Raw genomic sequence first — 18,761 nt, forward strand, 5'->3', positions numbered from 1 at the left:
ATATCTAAGTATGATCCTAATATACTGATGATTTCTTTCCAGAAATGCTTTATGGGTGTATAATGCCACATTGCATGGATATATATAACCCACACAAAATGAGCTACTAAAACCCCATGTGTTATCTAGAGGTGTCGTTGTATGTTACTTCCTAAGGAGGAAGCTCTACATCAGTATTAGTATACACCAGCTAGCAAAATTGTCGGACCGGCACGTGGAGTCTGCATTGTCTTGGCCGTAGCACAGGCCGATAGTTCTGCCCGGGTCTGGGAAACTCTCGGCTGAGTGTTGTGGCTGAGGTGCAGCTCAAATGACTCGACCCTAGTCCGGCAAGCCATATCTAAATCACAATAACCAGACCACGCCCGAGTTTGAGACAGAAGCACAACATAACTACATATTACAAGTTGTAATAGTTTATTTCTATACAACCCACCCTCCCTTCCCTCAGAAAAGGATCGAATCAGGTTCATGAAGGAATGACTGCTTTATTAAATAACAACTTACAATCTCAGAAAAAAGTACAATATTGGTCACTAAAGGTACAAAAGTGTTTAAAAGTACAGTTTTGTTCCTTAAAGGTACATTTAAGGAATATTTTCTTTAAAAATATGTAATTAATGTACTACACTAAGGCCATCAGGGCAAATAAGAAAACACTTAAAATAAAAAAAATCATTAATATTTCACCAGTAGGTTTGGAAAAGTAAAAATAAATAAAATAAAAGAAGAAGAGTTTCTACATGGCAGAAGGGTACTTTACAACAGTTTAAGTTTTCTCAAACATGTGGAAGTACACATTTGACACATTTGTCAAATTCATCGCATATATCAGTTTCATCAACAGTTTGCAAGCCTCTGCTATATGTTGTCACATTTTTTCAATACCTCACTGTCCTCAACTATGATAATATCAGCTGTATCCTCATCTCTGGTAGCCTGGACAACAAGTATCTTCAGGATGTGCATTGTAGTGAAAGAACGCTCAAATGTAGTTGCCTCAGTTGTACTCCTTGTTGAATTCCAGCTCTATAATTAAATAGATAGACATAGTGACTGAGCGGTAATACTCAATGTGTGTGAAGACCTGAAAGTAAGCCCTTTAAAGGAAAATTTGCATGAATTAAAGTGGGTTATAAATTGGTAATTTCTACTAATTATTTCATACAACCAACAACCAAAATCAGTTCAGTGTTTTCCATACTATGTACCTATGAAATATGAAGTGATTTTACTGTATAGTTTTTCAGTAAATGACATTGAAAGTCCCCATAATTGTCAAATGCTTTTAATGATGACTCATGTGTACTGTTTTATAAAATGGTTATTTTGAAGAAGTAGTCCACACTACCAACAAATGAGATCATTGTTTGCCATACTATGTACCTATGAAATATGAAGTGATTTTACTGTATAGTTCTTGAGTACATTGCATTCAAACTCTCCATAATTGTCCATTGTTTTTAATGATTTATCAGAGTTCATGCTGCATAATGTGGTCATTTCTAATAAGTAATCCATACAACCATCAGATACCAGTTCAGTGTTTAACATACTATGTACCCTTGAAATATGAAGTGATTTTACTGTATAATCTTTGACTAAATAGCATTCAGACTCCCCATAATTGTCAGATGTTTCTAATGATGACTAAAGTTTAGTGCTTTTTGAAATGGTCATTTGGAATAAGTAGTCCATACAACCATCAGATATCAGTTTAGTAATTATCATACTTTGTACCATTGAAATGTGAAGTGATTTTACTGTATAGCTTTTGAGTAAATAGCATTTAAACTCCCCATAATTGTCCAGTGTTTTTAATGATAACTCAAGTTTACTGCTTTATAAAATGGTCATTTGGAATAAGTAGTCCATACAACCAACAGATATCAGTTCAGATACTATGTATCTATTAAATATGAAGTGAGTTTTCAAGACGAAAAAGAGAGGAAACTAAAACCAATCTGAGTTGAGTCTTGTTTAATGTTTATCATATATTGGTGTATATTTAGTCATATTAGTGCTAATTTCTTCAATTTCTTTCAATTTCTTCTTAGGGAAGAAATTGCTAATGCTAACGCTAAGCACTAGCTAATGCTAATCGCTTACTGGCTAGTATGGTCAGGAGCAGCCCTGATAGAATGGTAAAGCTTTAAAAACACATTGTAATGCTTCTGGAGACATAAAGGTCCATTGTTTTAGTGGTTTACTAATGGTTGTTGTTACATTTATTATAAGGTTTTAGTAATTTATTGTGTTTTCATAGTTAAATTAATAAACTCGTATATATTAAACAAAAAAAAAAAATCATTTTTTGTTGCTAAAATACCATAGAAGATGTTTAAAATAAATAGCATTTTACTGATAAACAAAAAATTAAAAGGCTAATAAGTTATTTATCATTGCTAATATACCATAGTGGGTGTAATGTATGGAATTTATCGTGAAACTCTAATGAATGTTAAACTACCAAATGTTATTTCTTTACTATTGGTTATGCATTATAAAAAAATACATTAATGAGGTCTCATGTTAATTTCCAAAAGAGAGAATAACAGAATAATGTACTAATTTGCACTGCTTGTGTAGGTTTTTTTTTTTTTTCTAGTAGACTGCAGAAAAGATTTTGGACCTATGATGGCAAGCCCAGGCCAGTGAGACTGTGAACAGTTTTGGAAGCAGTGTGGCTTACCGTAGGACATGTTCACAGAAGACATCTGAAAATCTCATTTCCTTCAGATTAGAGCACGAACACTACACTACCCGGGTAGTAATAGTGGTTGATATATTCAATACATACCCAAGGACAAGGAAACTGAACTCTTGGATACGCTCTAAACGAATGTTTCAACTCAATGGACGTTGATTATTTCCATTTTCATGTTTCCATTTAAATTTTAAAGAGCTCTCTTTTATTTAATTATTGTTTTGTTTTGAATATACTCAGCTCTGTAGGTTTTCTTCCATTGCTGTAAGCAATAAAGCTGTTCAAGCTATTCAACATTAGTTCCTTTTGTGAATTTTTCAAGGCAAATTTCACCTTAAACCTATGTAAATGTTAGTATCTCTTGTATTATTATTGCTGGCCTCAAGATTAGAGGTGCTACACAAAACCTGGTGAGCCAGCCAGGAGAGTTTTTGAGCTCCTTGTTAAGTGGAGGTTGAACAGAGTAGCATTTTTAATGCATTCCCTTTGTGAACATGCATACCCCCTATTTATAATGATATAAAGGGTAGTTATATATGTAGGAAGAGTAGTTAAGATAAATAGTGCTGAAGCCCAGTTTAAAGACACAGCTATAGGTGTTCAGTTCCTTCAAGACCCAACACATTGTGACCCAACACATTCAGCTATTGTCTGAACACTAGCAGCTGGTAAAAGTTCAAGCTTGACTTACGCTTACTTAATGGAGCTGAAAGTGTGGCAGACTCTGAGAAGCTTCTGTTGGATGAGCTGTCCAGAATACAGCAGAACCAAATATATGGGTAATTTGCCAGGAACTCACTAATGATGCAGACCAAGCTGAGCTAACAGCTAGCGAAAATCAAACCCCTATATTAATGAGTACCGATTTGACCCACTCGAATAACCATGACTCACTACATTGAAAACAATCCCTCTACTTTCCTTCGGAATAGCTGCTGATACTACTGATATACAAAAGGTGGTAGTTGATCATGTCATTAAAAACAGTGACATATCTTCCCAGTGTCATGGATATGTCAAGCTTAGGCATATTCCAGGGAGAATACCTTGTCCCTACTCTTAATCAGACTATGACACATGGTGCAATTATGTTGAATTTCATTTTATTGATGCCACAGCATCCGACAAACATACTGTCAGAAAAATACTTGAGAGCCTCCTCCCACCTGCTGTCAACATTGTAAAACAACTTGGGCCTAGCTTTACTCCCCATGACTTACTTAACCCTCTTGACTCAGCATATGGCACTGTTGATGATGCCTTCTGACTATTGCAGCATTTGCAGACAGCCCTGAGTAAAGTTGTTAAAAGAGGGGGCATTTCTGCTAGTGACTCTGGAATATTGGCGTAATTTTCAATCTCCAGCTTGAATAGAAGCATAACCCACCTTCATTTCCTGAGCTGCTACTCCTGCTATGCACTGAGGAGGACCCACAAGCTGCAAAGCCCAGTCGGATGAAACAGCACTTTGGAATTCCCAAAACCAAAGCCCAGGCAAATTCTCTTACATTGGAAGAATATGACATTGATGAAATTAACATAGCTGCTGCTGCAGATAGGGTAGTACCCATGAGTGAATGTAAGATGGGAAACTAGTACAAACACAGCTTCCTTGAAAGCGTCACTGAGTAAAAGTGCAGCAGCTATCTCAGGTTTCAAGCATGAACTGGCTTACTATGGTAACAAAGTCAAATCTGACAACTCCTGTATACAATGTGTATACACATTGTTTGGGAAAGATGTGTTAACATTAGTTGCTTTGGCAAAACTGTTAGACACTGAGCCAATAAGATTTTGTGTGATGTGTGTAGCATGTGATGTGTCTGCCATTGTGTGTGAGGTTTAGGTGACTGTGTTTGTGATGGGTGTCTGAGAGTCTGTGAGGTGTGTCAGTTTCTGTGTGATGTCAGCAGTGCTCTTAAAATCAGACTGGTTCCTTCAGAGTAGTAATATATATATTATCTTAATGCCCCTTACTTTGCTTGAGTTTTAGCACAAATAGTTTATACAGATGCACCCACATAGGCTCTTTGACATGTTGCAGGAACAATTCAGCAACTTTGGCCTTCACTGTAGCATCAGTTGAGGCCCATTGGGCTTAGTAACAGTAGAAAACACCAACAGTTGACTAAGTTTCATTTCTGTAGACCTTTGTGTAATTTATTCTATGGCAGCGAAGAATTGATACAATAAACTGTAATATAGCTGAGTAGGTCTGTGCAGTGTCAGATTGTTTGTGATGTGTCTCTGACAGTCTGTGAGGTGTGTCAGTTTCTGTGTGATGTGTGTACTGTCCGAGGGTCATTGTGTGAGCAGTGCTCTTAAAATTGGACAGGCTACTATAGAGTAGTTAGATATAAATATTCTGATCTAAATGCCCCTTAATTTGCTTGAGTTTTATCGCAAAAAATGTATACAGATCCACCTACATAGAATGATTGACAATGTTGCAGGAACAATTCTGCCACATTGGCATTCACTGTCGCATCAATTTGAGGCCCACTGGCTTAGTAATAGGAGAAAGTGCCAACAGTAGAAAGTAGCAATAGTAGACCAAGTTTCATTTCTTTAAACCATATATTTTCTGTCTGTGTAATTTATTTTATGGCAGAGGTTATTAAAATTAACTAATATTTTATTTTTTTATTTATCAAAATGTAACTTTTTCATAAGCATGCCAAAATTATGCCCAATGGACTAGTAGGAAATCAAACATAATCTTAAATATAAAATAATAATTAATGTTCTGGTGTCCTTACTACTGTCACATTAAACATAATATTTCATTTGACCACAAGAGATTTAGTAATTATCACATAGTCTGATGAAAAGTTATAGGCATTCTGCTTAGAAATGCAAAGACACATATTTAAATGTAAACCAGTCTCTGTATATTCACCTAACATGGGCACATGTGATATCATCAGACTTCTAAGACTTAATAATTATCAGTAAAATGTTGGACTTTCATTACTATGTGGCTACCAAGCTTCTTCCAATATCAGGTGGAGTATGAATTCCACATATCACACAAATACAGCTGTAACTCAGAAACGCTTTCCCCCATATTTACAAAGCTTCACATGCATGACCAATATGAGGATCAAATGACATGATTCATTTGATTAATTCAGAAAACGCACTTAAACTGGCTGTATATGCATTATACGTCATAGAAAAGAGATTAATACTTAATCAAGTGGAAAGAATCAAAATAGAGCTTAGAACTAATTTACAGGTGCTGGTCATAAAATTAGAATGATGAATCATTAAAAAGTTGATTTATTTCATAAGTTCCTTTCAAAAGTGAAACTTGTATATTATACTCATTCATTACACACCTACCTATATATTTCAAGTGTTTATTTCATTTAATTTGATTATTGTAACTGACAACTAATGAAAACCCCATATTCAGTATCTCAGGAAATTAGAATATTACTTAAGGCCAATTAAAAAAAATTTATAATTGGATTTTTAGAAATGCTGGCCAACTCAAAAGTATGAACATGTAAAGTATGAGCATGTACAATACTCAATATTTAGTTGGGAATCCTTTTGCCTGAATTACTGCAGCAATGCAGCGTGACATCGAACAGTCTATGGCAATTCTCAGGTGTTATGAGAGCCCAGGTTGCTCTGATAGTGGCCTTCAGCTCTTCTGCATGGTAAGGTCAGGCGAGATTGCAGGGATACCATGCAGGGATACCATGGTCCTTAAACCATATACTGGTTGCTTTGGCACTGTGTGCAGGTGCCAAGTCTTGTTGGAAAATGAAATTTGCATCTCCATAAAGTTGGTCAGCAGCAGGAAGCATGAAGTGCTCTAAAACTTCCTGGTAGACGGCTGCATTGACCTTGGACCTCAGAAAACACAGTGGACCAACATCAGCAGATGACATGGCACCCCATACTATCACTGACTGTGGAAACTTTACACTGGACCTCAAGTGGACATGGATTCTGTGCCTCTCCTCTCTTCCTCCAGACTCTGGGACCTTGATTTCCAAAGGAAATGCAAAATTTACTTTCATCAGAAAACATAACTTTGGACCACTCAGCAGCAGTCCAGTCTTTAGCCCAGGTGAGACGCTTCTGCGCTTCTGAAACTGTCTCTTTTTCAGGGGTTGCTTGACACAAGGAATGCAACAGCTGAAACTCATGTCTTGCATACATCTGTGCATGGTGGTTCTTGAAGTACTGATTCCAGCTGCAGGCCAGTCTTTGTTAATCTCACCCACATTTTCAATGGGTGTTGTTTAACAATCCTCTCCAGGTTATCCTTATTGCTTGTAGACATTTTTCTACCATATCTTTTCCTTCCCTTCGCCTCTCTATTAATGTGCTTGGGGGCAGAGCTCTGTGAACAGCCAGCCTCTTTACAATGTCCTTTTGTGTCTTGCCCTGCTTGTGTAAGGGTTAATGGTCGTCTTTTGGACAACTGTCAGTCTTTACTGACAACTGTCAACCTTTTCACAATATTCTAATTTTCTGAGATACTGAATTTGGGGTTTTCATTAGTTGTCAGTTATAATCATCAAATTAAAAGAAATAAACACTTGAAATATATCAGTCTGTCTGTAATGAATGAGTATGAACAAGTTTCACTTTTTGAATGGAATTGCTGAAATAAATCAACTTTTTCATGATATTCTAATTTTACAACCAGCACCTGTATATGTTAATGTCACATGTACTGTGACACAGTATACTTATATAATATAATAATAATGCACATATATAATAATAATTATTATAAGTGTAATTTCTACAAACCTTCATGAATGAACAAATGCAAGTATACATAAAGCACATTTTAGTTTTTTTATATGTCCAAAATAAAATAATTTTCTGCACAATGAGGCCTCAGGGTACACTGGCATGTTAGGCCTAACAAGGCATCAGTGAGGCTAATGTTGCAAGTAGGCTTAACCTCTTATCTAGCTCATTTGCTCATATTGGTCGCCGATGCCTAAAAAAACATTCATTGTTATATCCATCAGTATTTCTCAAGTATTACAGGTGTCCACCTGTAATTACAGATTACAAGTGGACAATCAATGTATCCAATTAAAGCTTAAAGTGTCTGCTTTTCATTTATTTAGCCATTTTATATAAATAAATAATAATATTTTATATAAGTATTTTTGGTCTAAATATACCTTGCCATGAAATTCTGAAAAAATATTAGTGACATTATTCAGATTTTTCACAGCGCCACATTTGAGTCAGTGTGAACATATCATACACCAATCACACAGGCAGACTCTCAGGATCATAAGGATATAGATATAACCAATTTTACTCTAAAATGTAGAACTAAGGAAATAAAGCCGAAAGAAAACGATATTCCAAACTTCAGGTTTCTTCCTCATTAAAAACAAAATCGCTGCGTCTCAAAGCCTGAAGATCCCACAAGCAGCTCACACACCAAGTTAAAGTAGCAGCACTTATGTTAGGTTGTCCCCTTCAAAACAAGACGATATTTGAGACTCTCCATCAAACCGTTCGTGAGTAATCCTCATGTTTCTTGTATTACCAGGAAGTGAGTAATGTAATCCTCATGGTTTTTTTTTTTCAAGAACTGCTCGAAAAAAAATTCCTAAAAGAAAAGTACACATTCTCAAAAATTAATTAAAACATGATCCCCGTGGACTCTCTGCTTTCGAACGACATATCAAACATATCTGTAGACTAATCAGGGACAGAGTTATGGCAATGCACACCCAAGGAGGAGGGACAAGCACTCAGCGGCACTCATATGGTATTAGTGCCTAACGGACCCAGACACCACGAGAGATGACTCAAACTATTCTATTTCTATTCTAGTTCTATTTGGCAGCCACAAGCTCCACAAACAATAATCAAGTCAATAAACATGTTTTGAAAGCTTAGATTTCTTTTACTAGCTGCATTTCCCTCATTGAGGGCATTTAACTGCAGTAATGAACCAAACCCTGACATAGTTGACTTGAAGCGCAAGGAGTTTAACCAAAAACTTCTGTTATGGGAAAGACAAAATAAGCAGTAGGTAATATAAAACTGAATATCAGTTCCTGTGGAGGGATTATCAGGTACTGAAACTCTTTATTATCTTCATTATCTGTAACCGCTTATCCAGTTCAGGGTCGCGGTGGGTCCAGAGCCTACCTGGAATCATTGGGCGCATGGCAGGAATACACCCTGGAGGGGGCGCCAGTCCTTCACAGGGCAACACAGACACATTCACTCACACCTACGGACACTTTTGAGTCGCCAATCCACCTACCAACATGTGTTTTTGGACTGTGGGAGGAAACCGGAGCACCCGGAGGAAACCCACGCGGACACAGGGAGAACACACCAACTCCTCACAGACAGTCACCCGGAGCAGGAATCGAACCCACAACCTTCAGGTCCCTGGAGCTGTGTGACTGTGACACTACCTGCTGCCCCACCTCTTTAATGTCCCAAAATAAAACCTTGTATTAAAACATCCATTCACCTTCACGAGGTAGAATAACAACTAAAGCTACCTAAAGGGCTTGTCGGACAGAAATGTATAGCAAATATTATTGTGTCAGGAGTTAACTGTAATTGCCTCCTTGACACCGGGTCTCAAGTGACAACTATATCTGCTTCTTTCTACAACAATCTGACCACCTTATTCAACCCATTGATTTTCTGGATGTTGGAGTGCGAATGGTCAAAATGGTCTTGTGCAGCCTATGTTGCCAGTGGATATTGCATTCTGCTTGCCAGTTAAGGACGACACCCTTAAATCACAATATGTAAAAACCCTGAATGCACGTCTTGAGGAGAGTTATCAGATTGCCACCAGGAAATTGCAAAAGGTTGAACACTTGAGGGACATCAAGTGTTAGTACGAAATGTGCGGCCGCGAAATATGCATAAGCTTGCATATAAGTGGGAATCCACTGTGTGCAAAGATCTTTAAAAAATTGGAAGGTCTACCTGTATACATGGTACAGCCCATAAATCTGGATGGTCCCCTCCAAACCCTACATAGGGATATCTTACTCCCTTGTAGTGGTGATGCAGAGGGTGCAGATGCAGAGGAAATTGGACATGCTTGAACCAAAGGACCTTAGGCCAAGAACTTTTGAAACAATTGCTGAAGTGGCTGAAGGAGAGAAGCCAGATATTACGGTTGAGCAGTCTCCTACTGAGGAAGATACAACTTGATTGGACATAAGTGAATTTTCAGCTGATGTTGAGGGTGATATTGTATCTTCTATTAATTTAGAGGGTCAGAAAGATGTAGGAGCTGTTGAAGAAGTTCATTAGGATGCTGATCTGAACAGTTCACCCCCATTTGTAACAGCTGACCAAAAATCAGCTGTTTGAGCATGAAGGAACTCATGCAGAGTCAAAAGGGGAGGGTGTAACCCTTGCGAAATAAGAAGCTACTAAATATCCACATGTTATCTAGAGGTGTAGTTGTATGTCACTTCCTCTAGATCTACATCACCAGTACCACGAATGTCGTGGACTGCTACCTTGAGTTTACACTTTGACTGGAGCTTCTCCCTGTAGTTGTTGAACTGAGCCACTTTTAGTGCTTATGCCAAGTCTCCAACGTGGCAGTTAATTGTCATCCATGATCCACCAAAGATGTATCAGAGACATACATCCAGTAGACATCTCTAAGATGCATAGGATCGAGGGGCAGATTCTCCACGGCTCCTAAACAGAGAACTCACTTTTCATTGGTTGTGACCTTTATTTATCCAATTAGCAACCAGAGTTATCTGGCCGTCATTCACTGCTGCAGTCACTGCAACCACTGCCGGAGTCGCAGTCTCGACCTTTATTTCTTGCTTATTTCCTCAACGTTTGTACAGAGCCATAAAAGCGAATTTCGTTGTATGTATGTGGATAAAATTATTGGTACCCTTCCTTTAAAGAAAGGAAAACAATGGTCATTGAAATAATTACAACCATCATCACTTCTTTCATTATCTATTATTACTACTATGATTATATCACACATGATCATAACAGCAGACTTATGTGATGTTACAGAGACATTTAGTCAATAATTTGTAGGTAGTTTGATAGCCCCCCCAAACCCCATGAGATTTGGTTCCTCCCAAAGTTTCTTCCTCAGCTCTGAGGGAGTTTTTCTTGCCACTGTCATCCCTGGTTTGCTCACCTCTGGGTTTTGTTTCATAGTAAATCTGTTGTATTTACTGGAATTCTGTGAAGCTTCTTTGTGTCAACATCAGTTGCCCAGAATGGCATTTTGTTCACTGTTTAGAGATTGAGAGTTGTTAGACTTAACTTGACCTGCTCTAATGTTATGAGTGTGTGTAAAGCAATAAAAATATAACATATTATTTTTTTTTTCTTTTTTTTTTCTCTTTTGACATTTCAAGAGTCTTAATATTTGTATGGTGCACACAGCTTGCTGGTTGGCACAGAGATGTGATCACAGGTTTACACTGTAAAGCAGTTAAAAAATCTTCACTGCGTATCACAGGTTGTCAGATATAACTATCATTTAAAAGCATACTGCAAAAGAACCAATAACTGCTGCTCTAGCTGTGGAAGATGTGCGCATACAGGCACTGTAATACACACATGACCATGGCAATGTGAGATATTTTGCATGCTTCTTTGACTATGCTACAGGAAGAAAACTTGATGTCTAAATTATTATGGCTGCTTGTTATTGACCAAAATATAAATTACTCATCTGGATCACTTTTAGAGTGTTTACAGATTTATTAGCATTAATATATGTTTGAACATATTGATTTTGCTTTATTTGTGTTTTATAGTTTTAAACTGTATTTTTTAAATTAAATTAATTGCTTATTCAAAGTAACAACCTAATGGTGTTTAATACTATAAATGTATATTTACATGCTACATTTATCATAATATGAAATCTAAAATAATCAGTCTAAAGAAAATAATCCTAGAGATTATTAAGAAATAAAGTAGCAGGCTAAAACATTAACGTTCATTTTGCAACTTTATTCAGTGTGAAAGTATATTCGCCAATGTACAGACAGAATGTGGCAACTTTAGTGAAAAGACCAACATGTAAAATTACATCTGCAAACCTAAAAAAGAAACCCTCTGTAGACGTACAAATATGCCGTCTGTGCAAGAAAAAAAAAAAAAAAAAACGTCTGCAGACACAAAAACATGCTGTCCCCTGATAACAAGGAGATGACGGACCACTGTTGGCCCACTGAGGGCAAAGTTGGAGATCCACTAATATTTTGCACAGCGTTTTCTGGGTGATTAAACAGAATTTTAGACAAAATGCCACATTTTAGCACTTTTCTATTCACAGTCTAATTTACATTTTTTCCTCCATTAGGTTATTTTGTTATCCTTTATAAATAAGATTAGTAAATAATTTTAAACCAGCACAGTGTCAACATTTTTAGCATAATCATTTTATATCAGGATTATACTCATTATTATATCCCTCATAGTTGTTTGGTAATATTTTTATTAGTTTGTTTTCTAGAATAAAAGTCTCTGTGAATTTAAAATCTGTTTGAGGAGATTAAAAATTAGTTATATCTTGTACACAGGACAGTAATCTGAGTGGTCTGATGGTGGACCAGCAATGTTCTACAGTCAGTGGTGTGCAATCATTTTTATGCCAGTGGACCGATATATGCTCGTTTTCTTGGTCTGTACACATAAAAGAAATATGTCTTAAAACATCAACATGCACATATTTTACGTCTGGACACGTAATATTTTTACGTGTACAGGCGTTAGAATATAGACGATTTTGGCCTCAAACGCATGCCATACTAGAGACCCTTCTGAGGGGAATGCAGCTGTCTTACGTCGGAACTGCGCGAGACCTTCTGTCGTCTCTTAAATATGACGACATTCACGGAGTGATAGGACGTTATAGGATACTAGACGACAAAGCAGAGAGCAAGCACTGAGAGCGGCGAAGCTGAAGAAATTCGCTGCGGAAAGAAAGCGGAGGTCGAATATTTTGCAATAAATAACATGTTTATTTATGCGTATTTATAAAGAGTTTCGTTAGGAGGGAAGCGTTCGATATTCCACGAGACAAGACGCTGTCATTCCACGTAGAAATATAAAATGTCGTCTCCAAGTCCGGGTAAAAGACGAATGGATACCGATGTGGTGAAACTGTATCCTTTGCAATATAAACAGAAAGATATCCGATATGTATGTAGCGCAACCTTTTTAGCGTTAACAGCTATGATCTTGGAACTTTTGATGTGCCCCTTTATTGATATTTTTTACAGTAATGGATGTTTTTCTACCATAACGGAAACGTTTAACATCAAACTGGAGGAAAGTTTATGTTCAAGTGATGTTGGTGTCAATAAGTATCCATGTAGCGAAATTGTATTAGCTAGCTAGCGATAGCTACATACATTTCGGCGTGTGTTGCTAGAGTTGTTGTTAGCAGTGTTGCTAGTTGGCTACGATAGTAACATCAGGGCAGTGTAGAAGACATAGCTACAGTTTTCTACATAACTATTGGGTCTTTCAATAACCTAGCACAAAGTCTGTTTTGGATTGATTTTGATTATTTGGGTATTGTCATCTAACTGCAGTAATTCGCTAATCTGCTTATTGTATGCACCATGTTGTAGTCATTAATCAACATAAATATATAGTCATTCAGTAGTAACAGTTTCAAAATCAATGAATAATTTATGTCCAATGTGATATGTTCTTGTGTTATATCTTGGGTTATATCTTATTAACGAGATTATATTAAGCTAGCATGCTTACTGGATAGCTAACTTGGTACGGGGCCTGGTTTGTTTTTTTTTCTAGTTGTTGACCGAACAGATAGACACTAGAACACACTAGCTAGCTTGTAATTATACGACATAAGGAAAACGTTATCGCATGATAGTGATAAAATTAGTTAAGATATCGACACAACTGTTTTTCATTTTAATTAAAAGGGAGAAATGTGCATTTGAAAAACGTTGGTGTTTACGTCGTTTTTCTTTGCTATCAGCTCTTGGCGAGAAGTTAACCTTAGATACTACTTTCTTGTACTACGCCTAGGATTTGTTTTGGAAGCTTGTGCTAAAAATTTCACATTTTAAGTTTACATTAACAGTAACGTATGTGGTGCAGTTATTAAAAGGTATATTGACTTGTCAAAGGTGACGTGACAGTGTTTATTTGGTTTTCAATTGATGAAGAACCCTCTGCTTGTAACTGTAATAACTGTCTTGAAAAATTAGCTCTAATCTTATCAATAATTTAGTAAATATATATAGTAAGTACAAGCCTAATATTTTTGAAATACTAAATAAAAATATAGAAAACTAATTGGATCTGTTACCACCAGGATACTACAAGGGGGTGGGTGTAGAATAAGTTGAACAAGTTTCAGTACTTCCTACTTGAATGGCAGAGCATTTTACACAGTGAATGGTTCAGCCTGATAAACCAAATGAAGTGAATATCTACATTGTAGCAAATATTGCTTGTGACTGGTAATTGGGGCTGTCCAGACCACACAAATAATGGAATATTTGTAAAAATTACACATTTAAAAAAAGTAATTATTAGTTAAAAAAACAAAAGCTGTGTTTTTAGCATTAACGTGGTATCAGTCTCCTTTGTGACAAAACCAAAATATAATAATAATAATTATTAATAAGACTGGAAGTTGTGATTTCATGCAACTTTATTACTTAAACATGTTGCAGTACAATTATATTTGATATGTACATGGAATGTTAATAAGGGACAAAAAGAGAACAAATCGGTAGCAATGTTAATATAATTCCTCAATCACATTGCCATTTAAAATGTATTCCATGCATTTTCATTTTGAGACTGATATGTTTTGAATGTGTTTGCAAAGGACATTTAATAAATGTTAATATTTAATAACTCCAAAATATGCAAGGGTAAGAATATTTTATTCAGATGTAGAATTATATTGGCATTATAATATCACATTTATTTTATTTTAGTTTTAAGTACAAATGAGACACTATAGCTGAAAATTAAGTAAGGAAATTTAGTTACCCTTTCAATTGTAATGTACAGGTGAGGATTTTCTACATCGGGTGTGTTCTCACAGCTGAATAGGTTTTGCAAGCTTTAGGCATGGGGTGGCTTCTGTTTAGCAGTACATTTTAGGCACTGCAGGATTCTCCGGAACATTACGAATTTTGTATGAGAGATATTTTGTTACAAATGTTAGGCACATTTGCCTTCACACACAAAGCTCCTTTGGGGTAAAGTAGGAGCTAATTCTTGGCTACTGTGTATGTAAGAAGGGGGATAATCAAACAAATAAACAATAAAGTTGCGATATGAGTTAATCAAATGAGAGGACAGGAAGTAAAGCAGCTGAAAAGCACCAAACGAGTCAGATATATTTAATTTACTCATCACAAAATGAAGCTGTTCCTCTTCAGGCAGCTCTGCGTTCAGTGTGATAACACAGCCATCAAGGGTGGGCTATCAAGGGTCGTGTTCTGAGTCTCAGAGAGAGACATGCCTCTTGTTACTTAACTTTCTATAACAACCAGGTAAAATACATTTCTTTTCAACCACCATATATTTGAAAAATAGACCCTTTAAGGTTTCTGGGAGTATGTATATTGTTTCTAGTAAAAAAAAAAAAAACTCGCTAAGTTGCGTAAGTGTTTTATCGCAAGTTCTAATTTATCCTGCCAGTGTGAGTGCCGATTCAAGAGGGTTAACCAATATCTATACCAAATCAGCTCCTTAACAATGAACTAGTCACAGCTATGCAGAATGCGGAAATATTTATGCTGTGCACACAAACGCCAAATTTTGCAGAATTGCAGAGGCCATCTTTAGTTTCTGTCAGTGATTCTGTGTATGGTTTTCATACAGCATTTGTCCAAATATGATATGGTTTCCCATAGGAAATGATTGTGTTACATCTCTCACACTAGCACTCACACACAGTACATACACACGTACACAGCACATACAGTCTTGCACAGAGTACAAACAGACTCTCACTCACATTTACACAGCACACACAGACTCGCGCATATAAAACTTTTACTTAGAGACTGCCTAGGGGACAGCATTTTCTAGTCTTAAACCTATAATAACTGTAAGAAATATTTTGAATTACACATTGTATACAGCTTTTGGAAGCGCACACTGATCTATCTGCTACAATTTCTTTTTTCTTTTCAGTTTTCCCTCATTCATTTTTATGATGTAATATGGGAAGGGATTTACATTGTACATTAGTATAAACACAGTACATTAATTAGCAGCAGCAGGAGATCAGTAAAAGGAAAATCTACTGTCCAACAGGAATGAGGTATGTGTGTTTGTGTGCGTGCACTTCTTCAGTACTTTTTTTTTTATCTGGTAGGAATGAGAAGAATATGTTTGAGGGGTGTGTCTGGTAATACACAATGATTTGTGGATGCAGCATGCGTTGTGATACAGAGGAAAGGGAGACATGATTTTCTTAATTGCCCTCACTATCCTTTGCAGGGACTGGAGGCAGTGTAGTTCAGAGGCCAGGCAATGATGCAGCTGCTTAAGATGCTCTCAGTGTAGGAGGTGGTCAGGATTGAAGATGAACATTGTGCTCTCTTCAGTCTTCACAGAAGGTAGAGATGCTGCTGGGTGTTCTTGGTGATGTCTTTGGTATTGTGGGACCAGGTGAGATTCTCTGCTAGGTGAACACCAAGGAATTTGGTATTCCTGACATTGGAGCTGTTGATGTTCAGTCATCATGACCTGTTCTTTTGAAGTTAATAACCATCGCTTTAGTTTTGTCCACATAGGAAAAACGGGTTGTTGCTTCTGTTCACTGACCGGTACTTGCTGTTGAGACCCACCACAGTCATGTCATCTGCAAACTTGATAATGTGGTTCAAACTGTGTTGTCATGGTGCTGGAAATATTTTTCCCTATCTGGATTGATTGAGGTCTCACACAAGTTATCCTTATTTTTCAAATGTCAGTGAAGACATCTGTTAGCAGGTGGATGCATTCTCTGAGCACTCTTCAAGGAATGTTGTCTTGTTCTGCAGCTTTCTGATAGTTATGAGTTTTCTTCAATTCAGCTGAAGGTGGAGTCTTGGGAGAGTGCACACCTCTCACCTGTCATCCACAGCTTTTGGTTGGAGCACGTGTTAATGGATTTGAAGACAGTGATATCATCTATGTATTTCCTGATGTAGCTGGTCACTGACATGTACTCCTCCAGACTGGTGGTGTTGCTTACCTAAATATTAGTGATGCATGATATATCGGTGGCTGATATATTATTTGCCTATATGTACTTTGTTGGTTATAAATCAGTCCAATATTTGAACTTTAGCCAATGTTACAACCGATAACTTGGTGTCTTTTTTTGTGCTTGTGCATATGCACTGATGCATGTAAATGCACTACTACGTCTGCTGTGTTTACGTTTTTCATAGTTTCTGCAGAGAATAGTGTCTGGGATTAAATTTCTTCATTCTGAAAACTAAGTTAAAATGTCAGCGATTCTCAGTACATGCACACAGACACAGTGGTGTAAACACGCACAGCAGGTTGACTGACAGACAGATACACTAAACCACCAAAGGGCAGGAGCCCTTCTTATATAAAACACAGTCATTCAGCGTCTAAATTATTTACTGAAACTTGATGAAAAACGATTACAAACACACACTACAAAACGTATAATAGATGTGATCTGAGTATCTGAGGGCCTCCGCCCTGTATATGCACCAGGAATGTTTGTGTAAACAAGGTCTAGTGTGTTTGCACCTCTCATTGCAAAGTTCACATGTTGGTGGAATTTAAGGAAAACTGACTTGAGATTTGTGTATTTGAAATCCCCAGGAAAAAGAAATGTTAGCCTGTGTGTGTGCTTTGTATTACTATAATGACCCCATACAGAATGAGCATGGCTCCGGTTCTCTGTTGCTCTTAAGTACATTCTGTTCAAGGTTTGCCTACACCAGGGGTCATGAATAGGGCTTTTGCTCCAAATCCGGACCCAGAACCTGTCCTATCCAGACTTGACCTTTTACTGATAAACTATTAAGAGCTGATTAATTTTAAATGGAGTGTTTGTTTGATGTGGTGTGACTCTTCTGGCCATTACGGTTCAGGTTTAGCGCTCCAGGAAATAACTAGACTAATCGCATGCGTTTCTGCATATTAAACATAAGGCTACTCGGCCAGTCAGATCTGTGCATTAAGATGATCGATGTGAATCCAATGAGTGACACACAGGGCAATGCTCCAGACACCCAAGGGACATGATAAAAGCTCTTTTGGGACACTTTCAGGACTACAGTGCGATACAGACTACAGAACGATTATGGGTTGAAATTCTCATAACACTAAACATGGATTCCTGTCCTTTAGCATAAAGAGCCATTCAGCTTGCTGTTAACGGTTAAAGTCCTGCCCTCCAGCAATAAGAACCAGTCAGATTGCTGGTTATGTAAAGCAGTGAGTCAACTGCAACTACAAGTCATTAGGGACTTTCTTTACATATGCATTATTTTTTGTTTTTCAAAATCATTGTTTTATTTGTAAATTTTAATAGAAATGAGAAAAGGACATTCTATTTAAAGCATTTGTTACTTATAATATTTATAAATCATGTGAAAATGGGTTGAAGTGTAATTGAAAGGGTAATTTGATTTGAAATGCTATTTTTACCTATATAATGTTGCTATAACTACAAGGGCATATACACTGTGATACACAACATATTAACAACGTGTTAGCAACCAATTTCTATACCATAGCAACACTTTACCAAACACATGATACCATGGCAACACTGAGCAACCTTTTAACAACCGTCTAGGAACATGTTAGCATCCAACATTTTCACCATAAGAAAACCTTAGCACCCACCTAGCAACAACTTTCCAAAGGCCTAGCAACTGTTTGCAACCAATATCTATACCATAGCAACACTTTAGCAACCTCCTAGCAACATGTTAGTGAGCGGGACCTACCATTAAAGTTTGTGCAGGACCTGCACCCTCAAGTTCCAAATTCTGTCTGATTTAGTATGGATCTATTTTAGGGCCAAAAGTTTTGTTCATTT

At 37.0% G+C, this 18,761-nt stretch overlaps 1 protein-coding gene across 1 annotated transcript in view; it reads left to right on the plus strand.

Annotated features, from left to right (window-relative positions):
• Nucleotides 1-12,522: 12,522 nt before the first annotated feature.
• The window catches only part of ube2h (ubiquitin-conjugating enzyme E2H (UBC8 homolog, yeast)), a 145,355-nt gene continuing 139,116 nt past the window's right edge, over nucleotides 12,523-18,761 (plus strand). Inside the window, exon 1 of the mRNA XM_066667476.1 lies at nucleotides 12,523-12,846. Within this exon, the coding sequence (XP_066523573.1) occupies nucleotides 12,794-12,846 (53 nt within the window). The 5' untranslated portion in view covers nucleotides 12,523-12,793. The remainder of the gene's footprint in view (nucleotides 12,847-18,761) is intronic.

Source organism: Hoplias malabaricus, chromosome 4 (genome assembly GCF_029633855.1).
Source record: "Hoplias malabaricus isolate fHopMal1 chromosome 4, fHopMal1.hap1, whole genome shotgun sequence".
NCBI lineage: Eukaryota > Metazoa > Chordata > Actinopteri > Characiformes > Erythrinidae > Hoplias > Hoplias malabaricus.